Source organism: Triturus cristatus, chromosome 7, assembly GCF_964204655.1.
Source record: "Triturus cristatus chromosome 7, aTriCri1.1, whole genome shotgun sequence".
Taxonomy (NCBI): Eukaryota; Metazoa; Chordata; class Amphibia; order Caudata; family Salamandridae; genus Triturus; species Triturus cristatus.
In genome coordinates this window covers 1234916328-1234940941 of record NC_140590.1, presented here as the reverse complement: position 1 = coordinate 1234940941, position 24614 = coordinate 1234916328, and the positions used below count along the sequence as shown (strand labels likewise).

The following is a 24614-nucleotide window of genomic DNA, read 5'->3' as shown; positions in this document are numbered from 1 at the left end:
TGGGAGGTCTGCTAAAAAGAGGTTGAAAAGCGTGGGGGGCTAGACAACACCCTTGTTTTAGGCCTCTAGATCTAGATGATGTACAGGCAGTGTTAGAAGCGTTGGATGTCTGAAGCAGAGGAAACTTTCAAGTAGAGTGGTTTAACATCAACGTATTGGTGCATCTTGAAACTGTTATCTGTGAGTAGAGCACCAAGGGGCTCCATGTAGAGGATGCAGATGACAGGAGATAGTATGGAACCTTAAGGAACTCCACGGGTGATAGGGAGCTTTTGGAACATGGAGGTATCCATTTGAACTAACTGGGGGCGGTTGGGAAGGCAGGAGGAGGCACAGTGAAAAACATTTCCGGTGAATCCCATGTGAGGGTGGAGTGGTCAACTGTGCGAAGACAGCTGAGAGGTCCAGCAAAATAAGGAGGCAGGAGTCATCTTAACCTGTGGTCAGGTGGCCATCTTTAAGGATGTGCAAAATGGTGGTCTCTATACTGTAGCATGATCTGAAGCCAGACTGGTACTCGTGCAAGAGATGGTCATCATTGATATTATCTTGCAGTTACACATATACTGCTTTTGAATGATCTTGCTGATGAATGGAAGATGAATGATGGGCAGGGAGTTGGCTAGAACTTGAGGATCTAGTGTAGGATCTAACATAGGTTCTTTTAGCTTTAGGACAATCTGGCCTGTCTTGAGAGCCTCTGGAGAGATGCATTGGGTGAGGGAGGCATTGACCATTGCAGGGATGAGGAAATGTCCCCAGAGAGAACTTTGATGAAGCACAAGGGTAAGACATAATGTTCATCGGAAGTAGATTTGAGGGAGTTGGGTTTGTTGGTGAGATCTGAGAGAGAAAAGGCTTTTAACATTGACCATTGTGGGATTCTGTGGGATGGGGTGGATGTACAAGATGAAGCAGCCTTGGTGTTGTCTATGTGCTCTCTGATTTGCTGTATTTTTTCACAGAAGAAGAGGCTGATAGCATTGAACTTTTCTTTGGAGTGAGGAATAGGTCGGCCTGGATGGAGGTTGATGCAGCACTTGATTGTCTTGAAAAGTGTTCTGCTTCTGTTGGTGGCTTCATTGATGATGTTGGCACAGTACTTTGTCTGATGTGATAAGCCTGCAGGTTGCGCAGATGTAGGGGCGCTGTGTGATGCCCGTCCCAGTGTAACAACATCAGTTCCCTTTATTCCGCATCTTTGATGCAAATCCGGAGCTTGTTCTCTCTGAGGAGTCTCCTAACGCAAAAAATATATATGGTGTTAGACCATGTCCCCTTCTAAAAAATTAGGGTTCAAATCCTGTAGGGATTTTGAGGGTCCAATGTCCATAACAGAACACCAAGTTGTTTGTCTTTGTTGCCTGGGGTCGGACCATGGCCTGTGCTTCCTGTCAAGGTATGCACCCTAAGGCCAAAAAAGAGCAGGAAGCCAAGCTCTTAATTACCAGGGATAGGGTTGACTATTGATGCCTAGTTTCTGGAAGAACAGATCCTTCACATTCACCTGTTATAACTGCAGGTGATTTGGCTGGCGCTAAAGGCCATCCTGCCCCAATCTATGGTCAGTCTGTCAAGATCTTGATGTACAATATGACAGCCATGTGGTTTGTGAAAAAAACAAAGGGGAGTATCACCTCCTTTATGTGGAAGCATTGAGACTATGGTCTTGAGCACAACGCCAAGAGATCTGGCTCTCTGCCAATCACCTTGCAGGGTTTCTGAATGTCAGAGCTGACAGCCTGAGACAGCATTATCTTGCTGACCACGGGTGGGGTCATTTCTACCAGAGGTAGTCCAGTACACCTTTGCTCAGTGGGGCACACCTCAGGGGGACTTGTTCGCCTCCTCAGAAAATGCTCAGTGCCAGTAGCTCTATTATATGGCTACAATGGTTCTGTCGGGGAAATACAATTGCTTTGGGATGTTCACAATATAAATACATTACATGTAACATGTATCCATGATTCAGGAAGAGAAAAGAACAACACCCAAGCGAAGGGAGGAGCCTAGCGCGCAACCAAGATGGCCGCGTAGGCTTGTGGCTCCCGGGGGCCTCCGCAACCTCCCATGTCTATCCTGTCATAATCCTGATTTTTTCGATGGGCTTTTGTTTATGATCTTGCGCTAAGGTGCCACTCGTTTTCCAAATCGAAATTGGACTCCGGGAACGTGTTTTTTGGCGATCTGAAGTTTGCGGCCTTCTCCGGCCTTGGTGCCGAACTCGGGTTGGTGAGGTGCCCGGCTGCGAATTGAACAACAGCGGCATGCCAGGCTGGGCCTGCCCCGGACCCCGTGCTTTCACTTTCGGTTTCGAGTTGAGCTACCGAGACTGATGCGTGGGACATTGGGAGAGCTGCGCAGAGTACGGAGTGCAAGGCCTAGTCTTGAACTGTAAACAGGCCTCTTTCAGTTGGCGGCCCGGATCTCCTGGCCTTCCTCCGGGTGCTGGAGGGTGCTGACCTTGCTGATCGCTGACGATGACGACGAGAGTGGACGGCGACAAACTGAAACCCAAATCTACCCGGAGGGGAGCTTATTCCCAGGCCAACAATATGGACCGTTATGCACAGCCAAAGGGACCCCCTAGTGGATCGCGTAAATCGCCTGAGCCGCCCAAGGAGGCCTCGGGCGCATCATCCGAATTGACCCTGTTGGATGTCATGGGGGCCATTGAGGAGATGAAGGTGACTGTGAACCAGCAATTGGATACTCTGGCTAATAAATTGGACTCGGTGCTGATTGATGTCACCTTGGTCAGAGCGGACCTGTCGAAAACCAATGACCGGGTCGACTCATTGACCCAAGCAGCGTCGAGCCTAACGGTAGATGTGGCCGCCTTGCAGACGACGGTGCGGAGGTTGCAGCTCGCCAGTGACCTGACCGAGCGTCGCCTTGAGGACTCCGAAGGCAGGGCCAGACGGAACAACGTCCGCATTATCGGCGTGCCCGAACGGTCGGAGGAGTCTGCTGTGGATCTTTTTGTGGAGGATCTAGTGGTGACTCATCTAGCACCCAAAGGGCTGAGCAAGTTCTTCGCTGTGGAACGGGCCCACAGGATCCCGGGGGGTGCGCCCAAGGTGGGTGCCCCCCCGCGGCCTATCATTGCCCGACTTTTTAATTTTCGGGATAGAGACGCTATCCTGCAGGCGTCGAGGGTGGCTGGGCCATTACAATTTGAGAACTCTAATGTTAGCTTTTACCCAGACTTTACACAAGCGGTTCAAAAGCAACGGATGGGATTCTCGGCCATCAAACGGCGCTTGAGAGACATGGAGTTCAAGTATGCGATGCTGTTCCCGGCTAGGCAGCGGGTCGAGTTGGATGGTCGCTCCCACTTCTTCGACCGGCTGGAGGCGGTGGGAGAGTGGCTGGATGCCCTGCCCAAGAGTCGGGATCGGGAGGGTCGGATGGCGGAGAGCGGAGAGGGTTTGACGGAGTAGGAATGGAACTGTGATCCTGGTGATGGACTGTATTGGTAACGTTTTGCACCTGTGGCTGCACTGGACTCCAGTTTGTAACGCTTTGCCCCGTGGTATTTGGAGGTTGCGGGGGGCTTGCTGGGGCCCTTTCCTCCTTCTGGGGTTTTTTCTTGTCCTTTCTTCATATCGGGGCGACAGGCACACTGCATGTTGGGGGGGCTGTTCGGGCTCACGCAGGGGTGCAGGGAGGGGGGAGTTTTGTTGGGGTTGATGGGGGGGGTTGGGGTTTGTTTGTTTGTTTCACAAGGCGGGGTAATATTTTTTGCTGTGCTATTATGATTGTGCTCCCCGGGAGGGGGATATTTTGTGCTGGGAGGGATGGGGGGTAGGGGACTGAGACTTCTTTCCTGGAATGTGAATGGGCTGGGGGACAGGATAAAGCGGGGGGTAGTCCTGCAGTTCTTGAAACGTATTTCGCCTGACATTGTGTTCTTGCAGGAAACGCACCTCATAGGGAACTCTTTTCATGCCATGAACAGACGAGGATATCGCCTCCTGGCCCATTCTGGTTTCACCTCTGGCTCGAGGGGAGTGGGCATCTTAGTCAGGACCTCTCTCCCGCTGGTGGTGGATGAGGTGCTCCACGACGACAGAGGGCGCTACACTGCGCTGGTGGGGAGGTGGGAGGGTAGATTGATTTCGCTGGTCGCGGTCTACGTGCCGCCGGGCCTGCAGACTGCCACCTTTGCTGATTTGGGGTGCCTGCTACTTGGGCTTCCGGGGGGGGGGGTTTCTGGGGGGGGATTTTAACGCAGTGGTTTCCGGAGTTGAAGATCGACACCCCCCTAGGGACCTCCCTCGGGCCCAGAACTGGCTGGGGGGCTTTCTGGATACCCTGGGACTGATAGACTGCTGGCGGTTGAAACACCCTGGACAGGCGCAATATACCTTCCACTCTGGGGCCCACGGTAGTCTATTGAGGCTTGACTATATGCTAGTGCCTGCGGCCCAAGCTGGGATGATCGGGGAAGTGCGACACTTGGCACGCGGTATATCTGATCACTCCCCTCTTTTGCTACACCTAGATATCGCCTTGGGGGCGGAGGGGAGGGTGGCGCCGATCAACCCCTGGTACCTACGAAACCCCACGATCCGTGCAGACCTGGTTAAGTCTTTGGAACACTATTTTAATGATAACGTGGGGTCGGTGTCTTCCGCCGTCTCCCTTTGGGAGGCCTTTAAGACGGTGCTCCGGGGCCAGGCCCTATCTCTCATTTCCCACACCAAAAAATGCGAGGCGCAGGAGGTTGTTCGGCTAGAAAATGAGATCACCGAGTTGGAGAGTGATTTGGAGCAAGGTGTTACGGATGACAGATTGCATGTGCTGGAGCTTAAGCAGGCCGACTATAAGGCGCTGGTTACTGAATCTGCTAGGAGTATGGGCAGGGAGCAACAGGGGCGATTGTACGATATGGGTGATAAGGCAGGGAAGTTGATTGCCTGGTTGGATAAGAAGGAGAGAGCGAGTCGAGTGGTGCCGGAGATCGAGAGGGTGGATGGTGTGCGTGTGACGGACCCCGGTGACATTGTTAATTGCTTTGCGGAGTATTTTCACGGGGTCTACTCTCCGGTCTCAGAGCGCTCGGAGGAAGACTCTCGACTGCTGCTTCGAGATATTACTCTGCCTTTCCTATCTGATGAGGATAAAGTGTTGATGGATGCGGCCCTATCGCCAGATGAGATTGCTTTGGCCATTCACTCCATTGCCTCGGGTAAGGCCATGGGTCCTAATGGACTTCCCATCGAATTGTATAACCTGCGCCCAGATGCGATTGCCCCGTATCTCCGGGACATGTTCCTTGAGGCTCAGGCGGCGGGCTCCCTCCCTTCTGACCAACGTCTTGCTACTATTGTTGTTATCCATAAGGAAGGGAAGCCGCGGGATCGGTGTACTTCTTACAGGCCTATTTCTCTGTTAAACGCGGAGCCCAAAATCCTCGCCAAGGTACTGGCCAATCGTCTGATCCGGGTTGTGGGCGACCTGATTCATCAGGATCAATCCGGTTTTATACCCCATCGCAATACCGCTTTGAACCTGCGGCGACTGCATGGCGTCCTTGCTCGCGCCCCATTCATTCGTGAGCCGGCCATCTTGGCGTCCTTGGACGCTACCATGGCGTTCGACACATTGGAATGGCCATACATCTGGGCGGCGTTGGCGAAGTTTGGGTTTGGCCCGGGGTTTATCGGTTGGGTGAAATTGCTTTATGACAACCCACTGGCACAGGTAGTGGTCAACGGACGGGTGTCGGCTCCCTTTGTTTTGGGTAGGGGCACCCGACAGGGATGTCCACTGTCGCCTCTTCTCTTTGCGCTTTGCTTGGAGCCCCTTGCGGAATGGTTGCGGTGGCACCCCTCGATACGTGGCCTTAGATGGTCGCCGGAATACGAGGATCGTGTTTCCCTATATGCGGACGATATCCTCTTGTATCTTGCATCTCCGCTTAAATCGCTCATTGTATTGGTGGATGTGTTGAGCTCCTTTGGTCGCAACTCCGGATTGGTAATTAACTGGGCTAAGTCTTGTGTATACGTTCTCTCCGGGGAGGCCCCCCCCCCTTCCGCGGGGGTGCCCTATCCAGATTGCGGAGTCGGGGTTCACGTATTTGGGTATCTTTATAACCCTGGATCCGGTGGCCCGGTATGAACGGAATCTTCTCCCCCCCCTTCAGCGCCTAAGGGCGGATGTGGCGGGTTGGCGGCGGCTGCCGCTCTCGCCGCTCGGCCACGTAGCATTGTTCAAAATGATGTCGCTACCACGCTTTTTGTACGCCCTGCAGAATACTATGGACGTAGTGCCGGCCCGTTATTTTCGGGAGGTGGAGTGTCTCCAGCGTCGATTGTTTTGGGATGGGCGGCCGCGGATTGCTCTTGCTAAACTGACCCTACCGTGGTATGACGGGGGGATCGCCCTCCCTGACATTAAGCGATATTACTGGGCCTCCCAGTTGGCTGCCGTCAATCACAGGATGTATGGCCCTGCTTTGAACCCGGCTTTTGAGATGGACAAATTGCTACTGCCAGGCGGAGACTATAATCGAGCACTATACTCGGGGTCCCTTGATGCGCGGTTGACGGGCCCGACGCGGGTCGCGGTGCAGGTGTGGCATGCAGCAAATGCGGCGATGGGGTGGAGGGATCGCTTGACTCGGGCTACGCCATTGTACGCGTCCCAGCGTTTGGGTTGTCTGTATACTACGAAAGGCTTCGAGAAGTGGGATACGATTGGTATCAGCACGGTAGGGGATCTCTGGACGAAAGGGAAATTTAAGACGTTCGACATGCTGAAAACGGAATACCAGTTGAATGATAGGGAATACTATCGGTATGTTCAAGTTCATCATGCCTTGTGTTCCGTGTTTTCAGACGTGGCGGCTATTCCGGAGCATTCCCCGTTGGAAGACAGAGTATTGGACGGCTATGTACCGGATAGCACCATTTCGTTGATTTATAAAAAGCTTATCAATGATCGAATGGGTTTGCTGGCCTCATTGCGGGAGACATGGATTGCAGACGGTATAGAACTGGACGACGAGGATTGGGTGTCAGCGGTGGCCTCCCCGAAAGAGGTGGCTATCCCGGCCCGATTGCGGTTCGTCCAGCTTAAGATACTGCATAGAGTGTACGTCACGGGGCCTGGCCTGCTGCGTATGGGGTATTCGGTGGATGGTTTGTGTAAGCGAGGCTGTGGGCTACTGGGGACTTTTCTCCATATCTTGTGGGAGTGTCCGGAGGTGACTCGGTTTTGGTGCAGAGTGCATGCGGTGTTAGAAGAAGTCACGCATGTTGCCTTGTTGCCGGAGGCACGTAGATGCTTGCTGAATGTCTGGGAGCCGACTGATTACAATGTGACGCAGACGCAATGGGTGACTCTAGGCTATATGATAGCGAAGCGTGACATCGCACAATTGTGGGGCTCCCAGAGGCCGCCAATGGTCTCCGAGTGGAAGGAACACATGGACTGGTGTATGTTTAGAGAGAAAACGGTGTATGTGGCGAGAGGCAAGCCTGGGAAGTGGATTAAGGTGTGGGGTCCCTAGAACTCCTATCGTGGAGGTATTTGCGCCCCGCCCCAGACGCGTGAGATGGACGCCGCTCTGTCTCCCTAGCCCCCGCATTCCTGTATGCTCCTGCGACATGCGACTTTGTCGCTTCTGCCTTGCCCCCCTCCCCCCCCCTCTGTCTACCAGGGTTGGTTTACTCCCTCGATACGGGGAGCACATGTTTCTGCCATTAACCTCCTCTGCCTTGTGAGTTTGATGTTTTCTGTTTTTCAAAAATATGAAACCTTTCCTGTTTGTTTAGGGACTGCGGCTGTGGCCGACTGCGATAATTAGCACTTTAGTAACTCTTTTGCTGCTTCATTGATGTGCATGTTAAGTCGTGCCTAGGTTTACACTGCGTTTAGCGGCCGGCCTGTTGGTTGTAGGCCCATACTTGTATCTTTTCGAAATTGTAATAAAGGTTTAAAAAAAAAAAAAAAAAAAAAAAAAAAAAACACCCAAGCGAAAGTTTCAATCAATATTTTAAGAAGTAACAAATAAATTGGGCTACAACGGTACAATTGAAAAAATTGTGAAAGAGGTGTGACATGTAGAAGTAAATACAGACAATACACTTAGTACATTCAGTATAACAAATAAAGGAATAGTTGGGAAAGTGCGATTTTTGGTAAAGTCCATATGATTGATCGCATACGCCTCCTGTTCATATGTGAATAGGCTTTTGAACTGAGACGTTGCGTAGACTCTTAGTATGCGTCGACGTTTCCATCCTATGTAAGGCGCAAAACATTTTTAATAAGCGTCACGGCGGGTCTTCTTCGGGAAGGAGGAGTGTATGTAGCCTGCGGAGTAAAAGAACTTCTTTAAGGGTGTGTGCTAATGAGAACAAGTAATTAAATCAGTGTTCAGAAAGGTAATGATGCTTATATAATATATATTTATATATATATATATATATTGTATAATATATAATGTATTTATATTGTGAACATCCCAAAGCAATTGTAATTCCCCGACAGAACCATTGTAGCCATATAATACAAATACCCAGGTTCTGAGGGACACAGGGTCACCCCATTATTTTTCATAACAGTGCCAATAGCTTTGCGTCATCCAGTATCCATTCAGGGAAGCCTTGGGGACACGCTTCAGTTGAGGTGGAACTTTCAGCTGCATTACACGTTTCCCCACATATCCTTGATTCCTCTATCTGAGGACCCTCTGTGTTTCTCCACATGCCCCCGCTGTGTCTACCATTCAGGCTAGATCTTCTCTCCCTGTTAGAGGAACTGGTTCTCCTCCCCTATCTCCAAGGCCTTTACTTACATGCTGGGAGACTGAGCGTAGACACCTGAGCTCCTTAATTCTGCCACTGGAGGTGGTGGACATCGTTTTTTCAGTGTGTTACCCCTCTGCCAACTATGCTTGCTTGGTCATATGGGACAACTTTGTTGCATGGTGTGCAATGCAAACTGTAGGGTGGATTTCCTGCAGGTTAAGTTGTCTCAGCTACTACAGTGGCACTGTCATAGGATATCTAGCTATGTTGTCTGCATTCCTTTGTCTGCCAGACCGGCCATCCCTTTCAAGTCCTCCATTTTCATGCGTTTGTTGAAAGGGTTGAAACATCTGTTTCCTTCAGCCCCCCTTCGTAGTCCCCCAGTGGGACTTTAATTTAGTCTTAACGTTTCTTATGGGACTCTGTCTGAGTCCCTACATAGTTGTCCCTTATAGGGGTGGGCGGAATTTGCGGAATTAACCTTCGCAAATTATCGCGAGAATGTTTAAAATTATCGCAAACAAGCAGAAATATCGCGAAGATGCGGAAGTTTTTTTCCGGCATGTTCGCGCGATTTTCTGCATGGTTGCGGGTCGCCAACTTACCCATGTGGCTGCTTGCGGGCGCGGCCATCTTGTTTTGAGTTGTTCTCGCGGTGCATGATCGCGAGAAGAAAGACGTGATCGCGCGACGCATGACGTCACTGCGGGCGCGAACTGTCGCGAGACAGCGCAAATGGCTAAAAACAATACAACATCTCATGGAGAACGCGACCGGATCAAGAAAACTTGTCGGCGAACGCAGGGATTCAGGTAAGGCGATCGCGCGCGCGCGAGAATGTATCATTTTACAGCGCGAGCAAGAAACAAATTATCGCCAAGCTGCGGAAACCGGAATTTTTGACATTTTCGCGCTCTCCGCGGAACGCAAAAATGTCAAATTATCGCAATTTCCGCGAACGGAACGAAATTTTTGCCCAGGCCTAGTCCCTTAACCCCTCCGCTGCTAGGCCTTTTCCCACCCTGTGCTAAGCCTTTTTTTGGCCTTTTGAGGTAGTTCGCGCTTTGGCCCCTGTAACTTTTTGACCACATAAGGTATCCACATCAAATTTGTGTCCTTTTCTTCCAACATCATGGGGATTCTAAAGGTACCCAGGGTTTGTGGATCCCTCTCGAGGGGACCCAGAAATTAGCCAAAATACAGCTAATAATATGTTTTATTTGAAAAATGGGAAAAAATGCTGCAAATGAAAGTGTCTGTTTTTTCTCCTTGCAAATGGTATCAGCAAAGGGTTTGTGGGGCTGAAATCACCATTTTCCCAGCTTTCAGGGACTGACAGACTTTTGTCAGAAAACCAATATTTTTTACTCTGTTTTGGCATTTTACTGGGACATAGCCTATTTTTTCTATTTTTGGTGCTTTCAACCTTCTTCCAGTTAATGGTAGAAATGGGTATGAAAGCAATAATGGATCCTGGAAAGCTCTACATTTTAGAAAAGTAGACAACATTCTGAATTCAGCATGGGGTCATTCGTGTAAATCCTTCAAGGTGTTTTTATAGAAACTAACAGTTGAAAATATGAAAAATTGAAAATGAGTTGAAAAAACAGCCATTTATGCCAACGTTTTCACCTGTAACTTCTTCTAATTATGACAGATGTTTGAAAGCAATATAAAGTTACATCCGCTGGACCTTTATGGTTGTGGGGATTTATAGGACTTGTAGGTTCACCAAAAACCCGACGAACCCAGAGCGAATAACTTAGCAGCGTTTTGCAATGGATTTTTATTATGTACCGGGTATATAGCAATTCATTTGGGAAAATATATACCGTGAAAAATCGGGATGAAAGACACCTATGTATTTCTGAAATTGGAACAAAATATAGGGTTTAGAAACAGTAGCTACTTGCACATTTCTGAAATTGTGAGTACCCATACTAGCATGAGAATTATAGGACATTTTTCAAAGTTACTTTTTTTTAAAACATTGTCTTTCATTTGAAAGGCAGAAATTCATCGAAAGTCAATAGGTAATAACAGTTGCTTTACACTTCTGTGTTACCCTAAGTCTCCCGATAAAAATAGTACCTCACTTGTGTGGACCCAAAGTGCCCAGCTGTAGATTTTGAACCCTAAGTCTGCCGGCACCTAGGAAAACCTAGCAAACCTATACATTTTTTAAATCTAGACACCGAGGAAAATACAGGATGGGGTGAATTGTCTGGCTCTCACCAGGTTCTATTACCCACAATCCCTTGCAAACCTCAAACTTTGTCAAAAAACACACATTTTCCTCACATTTATGTGGTGGAAAGTTCTGGATTCTATGTGGATCCACAAAATTCCACCCACCCCGCATTCCCCAAGTCTTCCGAGAAATATGGTGCCTCACTTGTGTGGGTAGGCCTAGTGCCCGCGACAGGAGACAGCCCAAAAAGCAATGTGGACACACCACATTTTCACAGTGAAAACTGACCCTTTTTTTGCTAAGTGCCTAGCTGTAAATTTTGAACTCTAGCCCTGCCAGCACCTAGCAAAACCTAGCAAACCTATACAGTTTTTGAAAATTAGACAGCCAGGGGGCATATTATCAAGAACGGCGTTAAAATTATCGCTGCTTTAGCGGCAGGAAACTGCCACTAAAGCGGCGATAATGGGCTTGATAATATGCCCTTGAGAACTCCAATAGAAGCCCTTGTTCTGGTGTGAACATGGGCTTCTATTGGAATTCTCAAGGGCATATTATCAAGCCCATTATCGCCGTTCTTGATAATATGCCCCCAGGATGGGGTGATTTGTCTGGCTGTCAACAGGTTATGTTACCCACAATCCCTTGCAAACCTCAAACTTTGTCAAAAACCCACATGTTGCTCACAGTTCTGTGGTGGAAAGTTCTGGAATCTGCATGGATCCACAAAATTACACACATCCCGCATTCCCCAAAGTTGTCCAAGAAAAATGGTACCTCACTTGTGTGGGTAGGCCTAGTGCCCCCGACAGCAAACGGCCGAAAAAGCAACGTGGACACACCACATTTTCACACTGAAAACTGACCCTTTTTTTGAAAAGTGCCTAGCTGTAGATTTTGAACCCTAGCTCTGCCGACACCTAGGGAAACCTAGCAAAACTATACATTTTTTAAAACAAGACACCCACGGAAATCCAGGATGGGTTGACTTGTCTGGCTCTCACTAGTTTCTGTTACCCAGAATCCCTTGCAAACCTCAAACTTTGTAAAAAAAAAAGAACACATTTTCCTCACATTTATGTGGTAGAAAGTTCTGGAATCTGTTGGATCCACAAAATTCTACCCACCCCGCATTCCCCAAAGTCTTCCGAGAAAAATGGTACCTCACTTGTGTGGATACGCTTAGAGCCCCCACCAGGAAACAGCCCTAAATGCTACATGGACATACCACATTTTCACAGTGTTAACTCACCCTTTTTTTGCAAAGTGCCTAGCTGTAGATTTTGAACCCAAGCTCTGCCGGCACATAGGGAAACCTAGCAAACCTATACATGTTTTAAAACTAGACACCCAGGGGAATCTATTATGGGGTGACTTGTCTGGCTCTCACCAGATTCTGTTACCCAGAAACCCTTGCAAACCTCAAACTTTGTAAAAAAAAAAAAACATATTTCTCAGATTTCTGTTGTGGAAAGTTTTGGAATCTGCGTGTATCCACAAATTTCCTACCACAGAGCGTTCCCCCAGGTCTCCCGGTAAAAATGGTACCTCACTCGCGTGGGTGAGTCAAGAACCCGCGACAGGCAAGGGCCCAAAACGTATTGAGGAGACATCAAAATTACTTATCACAAACAACCTGGTTTTGCAAGGGGGGGTCACCTGGGTTTTTGGCCCCGGGCTTGTGGGGCCATCTTGGGAAACCTACCAAACCCACACATTTATGAAAACTAGATACCCGGGGAGTCCAGCGAGGTATGACTTGCGGGGATCCCCCAATGTTTTCCAGAAAGACTGTGGCTTTTTTCGGGGGGGGGGGGGGCATTGGTATGCCCATTCTGGGCAGCCTCCATCGCCATGCATGAAAAAAGCCAAGGTAATCGCTTGCGCCTAGCGGGCTTTCTGTCCCCCCAGGGAGAGATCAGGGGCCACTGCCCCCATCCTCCCCCGGGGGGGCAGAAAGACTGTGGCATTTTTGGGGTGATGTGTGGGCATTGGCATGCCCATTCCGGGCTGACCTCACCCCTGAATTAAAAATAAAACATTCCTGTGGCCTAGTGGGCTTTCTGCCCCTCCGGGGGGCAGATAAGGGGCTTTTGCCCCCATATGCCTCCGAGGGGGGGCGGGGGCAGAATGACTGTGGTAATTGTTTTTGGTTTGGGGGTATTGGCACACCCATTCTAGGCAGCCCCCACCCCTACATAATAATAAAAAAATCCCTGGTGTCTAGTGGGCTTTCTGCCCCCGGGGGTCAGATTGGGTGCTACTGCCTCCGTCTGCCCACTGGGGGGGCAGGAAGACTGGAATTTCTCAGGGGGTTGGCGACATGCGCACTGATCGTCATTTCACAGAAACCAGGGGGGGAGCCTCGAGAACTGGGGAAGCTCTTCTCCAGCTCCCAAGGCTATTTGGGAGGAAAGGAAATCCCTCTGGGGCCTGCACCAGAGGGATTTCCGGTGCCATGTGCCACGACGGCCGGGAGCTGTCGTGCGCACACGAGCACTATGGGGCACGACAGCTCCCGGCCATCGTGCGCACGCAAGGGGTTAAGGATGTTCAAAACTGTGTTTTTGGTGACCATCACCTCAGCCAGGTGGGCAAGTAGTTACAAGCTCTCAGTTCCCGTCCCCCTTTTGCCTCTTTATGTCCCAACAATTTGATGTTGCAAGCCAGGGCTGCTTTCCTGGCAAAAGTGGTTACTCCCTTGCTCCTGGGTCAGTCAATCATCCTCTTAGCCAACTATTTCCTGCTCCATCCCACTAAGGAGGAATAGTTGTTGTGTCAGTTGGAACCTAGGCTGGCATTCAAACTGCTATCTCGACCACAACAAGGACATACAAGTGGATGACCAGCTCTTTGTTGGTTAGTGTGGTGCTAAGAAGGGAAAGTGGTTCAGAAAAAGACTCTCTGGAGATGGATTATCCTATGCATCAAAATCTCCTACGCCTTGGCCAAGAAGGACCCTCCGGCAGGACTTAAGGGTCATTCAACCAGGGCCAAATCCATGACTCCTGCTCTTGCCAAGGGAGTTCCCATCGCAAAGATTTGCGAGGCAGTGATGTGGGCAACCATGCACACTTTTTCCAAGCACTACTGCCTGTATTCTGAGATGCGTACAGACAGATACTTGGCCAGAGCTGTTCTACAGGATTTTCTTGTCTAGCCATCCATCAACTCTCTTACAAGGGCAGGATATTGCTCTGTAATCTGTACTACAGGTGAGGAAACAGCAGGTAAAAGTATCCATTAGGAAAGAAAGTTACTTACCTGCGGTAACAATATTTCAGGTGTATACTCTGACTACCTGCAGATTCTTCACTGCCGACCCACGTGCATCCCTGTTTGATTCATGTGTTCTAGGCAGGGCCACTGGAATTATGTGATTCTGCAGCAAGAGGTTTTTTTCACATTTTTTTACGATTTGGTGCATAATCCATTCAATTCCGCATAATAGACAGAATTTAAAAAAGAAATTTACTTCTAGGTCTAATTGAACAAAATTTACTAAAATGGTGGCTACATGTGTTTTTCGTTTAGAGCAAGTTCCTTTGCAAAGGTTGGCAAGTCACCTTTCTGTTGCTAATTTCTGAATTTTTTTTAAACTGGCACTGAGGTGAAATCTTTGACCAGACAGTATTACCAGTTGTAAATATCACAAAATAATAAAGTAATACTGTTAAAAAATGTGTCTCATTACGCACAATATTTTCCTTTCCTTGCTAGATGAATTAGTGAACCTTGCAACATAATTTGGTTCTTCCCTGCTTCCAGGGCAACATTCCAGTTGCCCAGGTTATAGGGAAAGTTATTAAGATTCCACTTAAAGGTTTTGGTACTGCACTACTCTTTCAATGTTGTTCCGTCACTAACCTCAAAGGTTGTGAAGAAATGGAAGAAAACTGACGCTGGTATGCCGGGGCGGGCGCAATACAGCTTTGATGACTTCACCATATGCCACTTCCAACTTCGATATGAAGCCAGCACCCCCTAACGGCGACATAAGAGCTTTGATGTTTCCGGATCCAGACTGATACTGGGATTGCTATACAGGTGAGGAATATGCAGGTAGATAGAGTATGCACCAGAAAGATTGTTACCAAAGGTAAGTAACTTTTTATTCCATGCGTAAGACAAACTTACAAATGCAGTTCGTTTTGCGAATTAAGCTGTTAAATTGAAATTAGAGCTGTTCTTGCAAGCGTTGTTAATTCCCCAACTCCACCCATAGGTCCGACAATGTTTCTGTTCAAGATATTGAGATCCAAATTGGAGCCTGGCAACTTGATGGCAACATGTCCCATGTGGTCACCCGAGGCATCAGCAACATAGTGGTGCATGAGCAGTTCAGTGACTACCTGCAGGGAAATGACATTGTACTGTTTCAGCTGATTGAGCCTGTGGTGTTCAACGAGTATATCCAGCCCATCTGTTTACCATTAGCCAACCATAAGTTCCGGTTTGGGTCGTTGTGCTGGAGCACTGGCTGGGGCTACATCAATGGAGAATGTAAGTACAGCTCTATTAAGGGATGCGATGTAAGGTCACAGAGATGTATCCCTTTGTATTAATGTCATTGTTAGTTTGCAGCAAGTGGTGGGCCAAGTTCTGAAAAAATGTGAGAATAGCACAGTTTTAACACAGTTTGAAGTCCTTCCTCTGATTCAATGCAAGACCATACCTACACACTAAGGGCCCGATTCCGATCTTGTTCGGAAGGGCTCCAAACGGGATCTGTAGCGAGTGAGTCCGATGACTCGTACCACTGTATGTGTGAGCAAGTACGATGTGAATACCGCCCTGCGCTCCGAGCGACTCGTACCCATCAGTGAAGCCCTCCGGACGACTACAACATGGTCGACTCGTGCAGCGCAATGGGTGCGATTTCCGAGCGACCAAGTACGATACACGCGTCGATCAGCCAGATCGAGTTTCCGACTCGAAAAGCTCAGGGAAACGTACTTCGGGGGCCGTAGCAGGCCCCCCTTCACCCGGGGCCCTCCAAATCGGTCACGAGGGGCCCATGGGTCCCCCCGATCCAAGCATGCACAGTGTGGCGGGCACCATGGGATGCCTGCCACAGGGTGTATGCTTTTCTCCACCCAACCATTTTCTGCAATGGGAGCCTGTGTACGCGTCTGTACGTAGGCTCTTAATGCTAGACAAGGGTAAGCAGCTTTGAGCAGAGACAGGGCAGTATGGTACAGAGAGTGGTGGGAGTGGATGACAGGAGGTCAGGTCTTTTTTAAATTTAATATGTGGTTTCGGACGGGGAAGTGGGAGTGGCTAACAGGAGGCCAGGTATTTAGGGCCTCATTTATGAAGCCCTACCGGCACAATTGCGCTGCCAGGATGCCACTTTTTAGGTCTCACCTGACCCAGCGCATGCGCTGGTCTGGCGAGACTTATTGAGAGGGCTCCAAAAAGTGCTACCAGGCCAGCCTAGAGCTACAGTGCATGTGTGCGGTCGTGCGCGCAGCGCTTTACCACGATTACTTTCACTTTCGTGGCCGCACAGCCGCTTGGCATAGCCAATAGGTCTCGCTTTTGGGACCTTATAAGTATTTAGTTATGCAACTGTTGCATGGCTAATCACTTATAAGGTCCCAAAGGCGAGACCTATTGGCTATGCCAATGCTTGTTTAACGTTCCAGTGATGCAATGTGCCACTGGCATATTTATAAGGCCATGTAAAGTTATGTTACGTGGCTTTTCATGGCTTTATAAATATGTGCCCCTTTCACGCTGAAAACTGCGTGAAAGGGGTGTGCAATGAGGCTTTTTAACACTGCCCCAGATTTACGAGAAATCCTAAGTCTGAGGCACAGAAAGGAGAAATACCGTTATTTATCCTCATTTTTCCTCTTTCTATGTGTGCTGAAAAAGCCTCTTGTGATTGTTTTTGTGCAGGAAGGTTTCCATTCCTGCACAAAAATAATCACTACACAAACGCAGTCACCCATGCACCATGGTGCGAAGGGGTCTGTGTTGGCACACGGCAGCCCATCGCGCGCCGACACTGGAGAAAAGGACAGGAATGCGCCATATCTAATAAATACAGCACATTCCTGCCCTTTTCTTTTGCCACATGGCAGTGCAGCAGCAAGGCCTGCTGTGTTGCCCTATGGCAAAAAACCCATAAATGAGGCCCTTCATTTTTAGTTGGGAGGAAGTGTATATGTTGAGGCTTGTGATGGTGGGTGTGTTATGTATGGCTCCCCCGGTATTCCTCTGACCTGGTGTAGGCATGAAACACATGCAGGTGATTTTTTTGGGGGTAGAGGCTACGTTTTTTAACCCCTTAGCTGCTGGGCATTTGCCCTCCCCAGTGCTGAGCCCTTTTTTGGCTATTTGGGGTAGTTAGCGCTTAGGGCTCCATAACTTTTTTCCAAATAAGGTATCCATGCCTAATTGAACGTCCTTTTTTTCCAACATCCTGAGGATTCTTCAGATATCCAGAATCTGTGGATTTCCTAGGAGGGGATCAAGAAAAAAGGCACAATATAGCAACATTTTGAGTTTTTGGAGAGAAATAGGGAAAAGGTGCCTCAGATAAAAGTTTCTGTTTTTTCTCCTAAAAATGGCATCAACGAACGGTTTGCTGTACTAAAGGCTTCCTTGCTTTCAGGAACATGCAGAGGTAAATTAAAAAACGTAATTGTTCTCCCACAGTTTTGTCACTTTTTAAAGAGAGCCAGTTTTTCCTATTTCTTCTGCTCTCAACCTACTTCCAGTTTGAGGGGAAAACCAGTGTCTAATCCATGTGTGAACCAGGAAAGCTCTAGATTTTCTTAAAAGTAGAAAAAATTCTAAATTCAGCAAGGGGTCATGTGTGTAGATCCCTCAAGTTTTTCCCAAGGAAAATGACTGTCGAAATAAAAAACTATTGGAAATGAGTAGGAAAAAACAGACATTTTTGACAATATTTTTGTCACAATGGCCAATTTACAAAAGCAATATGCATTAACGTCCCCTAGATCCTTCTGGTAGCAGGAAATAGGGTTTGTGGGTTCTCTAGGAACCTAAGGTACTCAGAGTCAACTACTGAGCTGAACTGTGCAATGGTTTTTCATTAGGTACAGAATATAGACCAATTAATATAGTGAAATAAGTAGAGAACGAAAAAAGGTTGTCATGGAAACCTATGTATTTCTGAAATGGACACAAGATATGGAGCTGAGGAGCAGCAGTTATATGTACATCTCTGAATTTGTGGATATCCATACTACTGTATGATTCAGAGGGTATTTTTCAAAATGTCTTCTTTCTTATACACTGTTTTACATTTGAACGGCACAAATGCAGTGAAATCCAATTAGTAATAACAAATGTTTTACTATTCTATGATCTCGCAAGTCTTCTGATGAATAATGGTACGCCACTTGTGTGGGTAGACTTGGCACCTCTGACAGGAAATGGGTCAAAACACAACACAGACACATCACAATTTCACTGAAAACTGACTCTTTTTTTCCAAAGTGGGTAGCTCTAGATTTTGGACCCTAGCTCAGCCGGCACCTAGGGAAACCTAGCAAACGCGTGCATTTTTTAAAACTAGACAACTAAAGATATCCAGGGTGGGCTGACCTGCATGGCTCCTACCAGGTTTTTTTTACCCAGAAATTTTTGCAAACCTCAAACTTTGACTAAAACAACAATTTACCTCACATTTCTGTGAAGGAATGTTCTTGAAACAATGGGGACCCACCAACTTCCTTCCACCTGGAATTTCCCCAAGTTTCCAGATAAAAATGGTACTTCACTTGTGTGAGTAGGCCTAGTGCTTGTGAACGGAAACTACCCAAAACACAACATAGACGCATCGCATTGTTCCACTGAAAACTGATCCTTTTTTCCAATGTGGGTAGCTGGAGGTTTTGGGCCCTAGCTCAGCCGGCACCTAGCTAACTTATATATTGTTGAAAAGTAGACACCTAGGGGTATCTAGGGTAAGTTGACCTGCATGGCTCTCAGCAGCTTTTTCTACCCAGAATTTCTTGCAAAGTTCAAGCTTTGACTAAAAGAACACATTTTCCTCATATGTCTGCAGTGGAAAGTTCTGGAATCTGTTGCAATGTAGGAAGTAGCCGTGGGCGGAATTGGCAGAGTTTCATTAAAATTCCACAGAATTCCGCAATATGCAGTACATATACCCCTTAGTGGCCCCTACAGCTACAACAGAGATTTGTTACAAGCACTAGTAGACTCCATGGAGTTAAGGAGCCTTCTGTGCATGTTCAGTGGTCCTATATATCGCCTGCATGTCTATGTCTACAGCACTGACAGAAGTAACACCTTGTTCCCCCCACTAAGCAGCCTGCATGTGGCAAGAGACGTCCTAAATTCTGGGGGTCATGGCAGCTAGTCACAGTTCCACCTCGGAAGAAAACTTTCCCGTGCTTAACACTGCCAGTCATGTCACTTCAGCTCCCCCTCACCTCACCTCCTGTTCAGAAATTAGTAATAGTCCACTCCTGATTCGCCATCTCTTCTTCTTCCAAGGCCGCGGAATCTTCACAATCTCTGAGCATCCATTACGAGCCAGCAGCACTAGTCTTTCCCAAATAGAAAGGATCCCTAACCAACGAAATAAGACCAGTCCACACAGCGATGATGATAGCCTTCGGTTGCCATCTTTTCAAGCTCCACCCCCCTCTTTAGTTTTGCTCGGGCTGCCAGGCCACCGCCTCCGTGTCCTCTTTCTGACCCAAAGCCTTGAACCAAAGCTAGGCAAAGATAGCAGCAAGAAGCCTCAGTACCAGAGCTGACCACCTCCTGCCCACCTCCTCTGCTAGAAGGCCCCTCCCCCGGGCGGGAGAGCTTGGTGGCTACAAATGGGGAGCCTCTTCCTGCCATTACCCCTCTAGGTGAGCTTGGGGGAGCCTCTGCACACACCAGGAGGCTCCTTCAAAGCAGTGGCAGAGTTGTTCTCTGTCTGTAGTATAACATCTTGTAAGGCTGGGCCAGTCGTCCAATGTTACTTCCCTGCCCACCCTCATATACTATCCACCAACATCCTTGCATGGATTCAGCAGTGCTGATGATTTTTTAATTTTGCTGGCGGAACAGCAGCATTAATTATTAATCCCATTTTACATGAGTAACGCGAAATTTCTAAATTACTCCAATGCCGCCAGTGGAATTAAAATTCTGCCCACCCATTTTAGGAAGGTGGAGTATTATATGGTGATGCTGATTAAACTCATCATGCAATACTCTCTCAATACACCAAAGATGATCCTTGGATTCACAGTAATAAATCCTTATATCAGTCCTGGTACAGTGGCAAAGAGCAGTAAGTCTTTTCTAGAGGAGCATGTGTTAATCATTTCAGGGTACCAAAATGGGCAATAAGTAATTGACACGACTTAAAAGAAATCTGACACAATCAATGAAACCAAAGGAGATTTGTATATAAGTTTAGGCACCCTCCTGGAGAGGCTTCTCAAAAGGGTGCGCCCACCACTGAGCTCTTCTCACTAAGATGCTGGGATGGCACCATTGCTGGAACGAATCACCTAGTGGCCGTCTATAGTGAGGTGGAGCAGGTCCGAATGGTAGAGGCCAGACGATTCCTAGATGGATTTGGCTTCCTCATCTTACAGAGGAGGAGGATAGGGGGTCTTGAGGATAAACTTATGGTGGAGGAGATGAAGGAAGAAGTTTGTGAGATGGCGCGCTGCAAGGCACCAGGATTGAATGGACTACACGGTAGAATATTATCAGGCATTTTCTGGGTTGCTACTCTTACGCTTGTTGGAGACTATTCATGAGGCTAGGAGTTGTGGGGTACTGCTGCAATCTATGAGGAAGGCCCAAACAGTTATGCTCTGTAAACCGGGTAGGGACTCTGTGGGCCCCAGCTCCTAAAGGCCCTTATCTATGCTGGGCGGTGATCCCAAAGTCCTTGTGAAAGCTCTTGCAACTAGATTGCTAGGAGTGGTGACCCACTTAATGCACACAAACCAGTGTGGTTTCATGCTGGATAGAGGAACTCAGATGAACTTGCAGCGATTCTCCCATGTACTGCACCCTGTAACTGAGGGTGACCTGAAGGCTGCGCTGGTAGCTATAGATAATGAAAAGGCATTCAATACATTTGTAGAAACGTGTCCTTTTTGACAGGGCCACCCCCACTTTGTTTCCCTAGTACTGATGCTTTTCGACTAAAAGTGCACTGGGTCCATGCTAACCAGGCCCCAGTGGCAGTGCAATTTCCATTAAAACAAGGCTAATGTCTAATTATAACCCAAATTGTCAAGGACTTTAGCACCCCTGTAAGTCCCTAGTAAATAGTACCTCCAGTACCCAGGGCATGGGTACCCAAAGGGACCCACACAAAAATTGCATATATCCTGCCATCGCAGGATGCGTAAAATGGTGCAAACCATTTTGAAAACACTAGATGACACACTCCCTGTGTGCCTTGCCCATTTACACTGCATATACTATATTTAAGTCACCCCCTACAGCAGGCCTTAGACCCTTTAGTCATGGTGCATTATTTTATTTGTAAGTGCACATCAGCAAGAGCAGATGGGCACCTGTGATGTCTGGTTCCATTATTAGATATTGCAAGAGAGCAGGCAGCCATCTTAAGGACATACTGAGCACTAGTCATTATGAGTTACCCAGATACATGATAGCTGCACTGAAACCAATGGTGTTTGATATCAAACACCTTGTCTTAATAAATCCACACTGATGCCAGTGTTGGATGTATTATGACATTCATCCGGAGAGCACATTAGAGGTACCCCCTGAAACGTACCAGCCCTTTAGTGCTTGCTGACTGGACTTTTCCAGCCTGCCACCACAGATACGTTTATGACCCATTGCTCAGGAGAGCCAATGTTCTCAGATGTTAGGAACAATGCCTGCTCTGGATGAAGGTGATCAAATCTCCTCCAGCAGGATGGCAAGTGAGTGAATTAGCATATTAAGACCAGAGGCTTCAAAGCCTCTGCCGCCTTTGATATGCAACCCTTGCTTCCTCGAGACCTGGAGAATGCCACTCACTGCCCTGGGGGCCATTTGGCCCCAGAGCAGGTGGCAAAATTAGCTAGTCAGTAGGCGCGTTGCACTATCAGGCTTGTGTTTGCTTTGTTCTCCCTAAGGTGGCAGGGAATGCCCAGACGTGGGTCCCTTGCTCACTTTGCCACTAGATTCAAGCTAGCCTGGCTGATGAGGGGTCTTACCCCAAAACCGGTCCCAGGATGCTTGTTTCCGGTCCATGGAAGACATGGCTTGGCAATTTGGGCAGGACTGTTCCTATGAGGCACAGGGTCAGTACTGATTTGCATATAGCTGAGTCTGAACTGGGGTTGTGAAGTGAGCTAAAGAACGATGATGGATTCAACCCAGATGTGGGACTGGGGGTTTGTGTCTGAAAAGTTTCAGTGCTCTGTCCATCATCTCCTTGTGTTTGCTTTGTTCGCCCTAAGTTGGCAAGGTATGCCCAGATGTGGGTCCCTTGCTCACTTTGCCACTGGATTCAAGTTAGTCTGGCTGATGAGGGGTGTTACCCCGAAACTGGCCCCAGGATGCTTGTTTCCAGTCCAGGGAAGACACAGCTTGGCAATTATGACTGTACTGTTCCCATGAGGCACAGGGTCAAGACTGATTTGCATATAGCTGGGTCTGAACTGGGGTGGCGAATTGAGCTAAAGAACAATGATTGATTCAACCCAGATCTATGACTGGGGGTGAGTGTCTGAAAAGTTTCAGTGCTCCGTCCATCATCTCCTTGTGTTTGCTTTGTTCAATCTAAGTTTGCAGGGTATGCCCAGACGTGGGTCCCTTGCTCACTTTGCCACTGGATTTAAGCTAAACTGGCTGATGAGCGGTGATACCCTGAAACTGGTCCCAGATGCTTGTTTCTGGTCCAGGGAAGACATGGCTTGGCAATTCAGGCTGGACTGTTCCCATGAGGCACAGGGTCAAGACTGTATTGAATATAGCTGGGTCTGAACTAGGGTGGCGAAGTGAGCTAAAGAACGATGATGGATTCAACCCAGATCTGGGACTGGATGTGAGTGTCTGAAAAGTTTCAGTGCTCTGTTCATCATCTCCTTGTGTTTGCTTTGTTCGCCCTTAGTTGGCAAGGTATGCCCAGATGTGGGTCCCTTGCTCACTCTGCCACTGGATTCAAGTTAGTATGGTTGATGAGGGGTGTTACCCTGAAACTGGTCCCAGGATGCTTGTTTCCGGTCCAGGGAAGACATGGGTTGGTAATTCAGGCTGGACTGTTTTCATGAGGCACAGGGTCATGACTGATTTGCATATAGCTGGGTCTGAATTGCGGTTTGGAAGTGAGCTGAAGAACGATGATGGATTCAACCCAGATCTGTGACTGGTGGTGAGTGTTTGAAAAGTTTTAGTGCTCCATCCATCATCTCCTTGTGTTTGCACTATCAGGCTAAGCACACCCCTAAGGTGGGTCTTTTGAAGTGGACACTTAAAGAAGGGTTTCACCATCTTGTTTTTGGTGAAACTAGGACGTCTTGGTCATGTTTATGTCCACTCTCCCCAGGAAGTGGTCATATAGGGGGTGTGGATCACCCCAGAGTTAAGTAGCCCATTGGCTACTATCCTATATGTTGATATATTATAGTAATTTATAATGCGCACAAATCACCCTGTCAGAGGTATCTCAGCGCAGCCATAGGTCAAGGATAAATGGACTAACTAATTAAAACAATATTGTTTTCAGTCTTTTCCTAAAAAGGGTTCACTGACAGAATATCGATGTAAAAAACTATAGATGTAAAAAATATGGATGATAAAATATAGAATGCAAAAATATCGACTCCCCATACTTAAACAGGTAAGTACAAAAATATCGAAAACAAATATCGAAGTTAAAAATATAGTTGTACAAAATATCAATATATATATATAAAATAAAATAATAAATATTAAATATATTAAATAATACAATTGTTTAAAAAAGTAGATTTAATATACATTTTAACAAATATAACAAATACACTTAATTAAAAAAGCTAAACACAGATACATATTAATAAATATATATTTATTTACTTTAAAACAATTATTAAACTATTAATTTGAATGTATTTCATAATTTAAAATTATGTACACATTTACATATATATATATATCAATCACATAAAATCTATTAAAAAAAGGCATTATATTATAAATTAAAACATTAAACTATTTAAAAATCTTTAAACTTACATTTACCACTCCAGTCAATGCAACAGTAGGGAAAGTGTTGGATAGCGGAGAGATAAAAATTACTGTTCCCACTCCAGTGAGTGCAACTATATTGAAAGTCTTGGATAGCGGAGGGGTACAAATTACTATTCCCACTCCAGTGAGTGTAACAGTAGGGAAAGTGTTGGATAGTGATCTGGTAAAAATGTACTATTCCCACTCCTGTCAGTGCAACAGTAGTTAAAGTTTTAGATAGCGGAGGGGTAAAAATTACTATTCCCACTCCAATGAGTGCAACAGTAGAGATAGTGTTGGATAGTGGCGGGGTAAAACTTACTATTCCCGTTCCAATCAGTGCAACAGTAGGGAAAGTGTTGGAATGTGAAGGGGTAACAATTAACATTCTCACTCCAGTCAGTTCAAAATGAAAAACAAACAAAATATTACCAACAACAAAAACATTTAAAAAACAAAAGAAATAA

At 47.3% G+C, this 24614-nt stretch overlaps 1 protein-coding gene across 1 annotated transcript in view; it reads left to right on the top strand.

The window, feature by feature from the left end:
• LOC146811701 (polyserase-2-like) overlaps positions 1-24614 on the top strand; it is a 1284631-nt gene that overhangs the window by 12151 nt on the left and 1247866 nt on the right. The window contains exon 2 of the mRNA XM_085615101.1: positions 15182-15459. Within this exon, the coding sequence (XP_085471227.1) occupies positions 15246-15459 (214 nt within the window). The 5' untranslated portion in view covers positions 15182-15245. The remainder of the gene's footprint in view (positions 1-15181; positions 15460-24614) is intronic.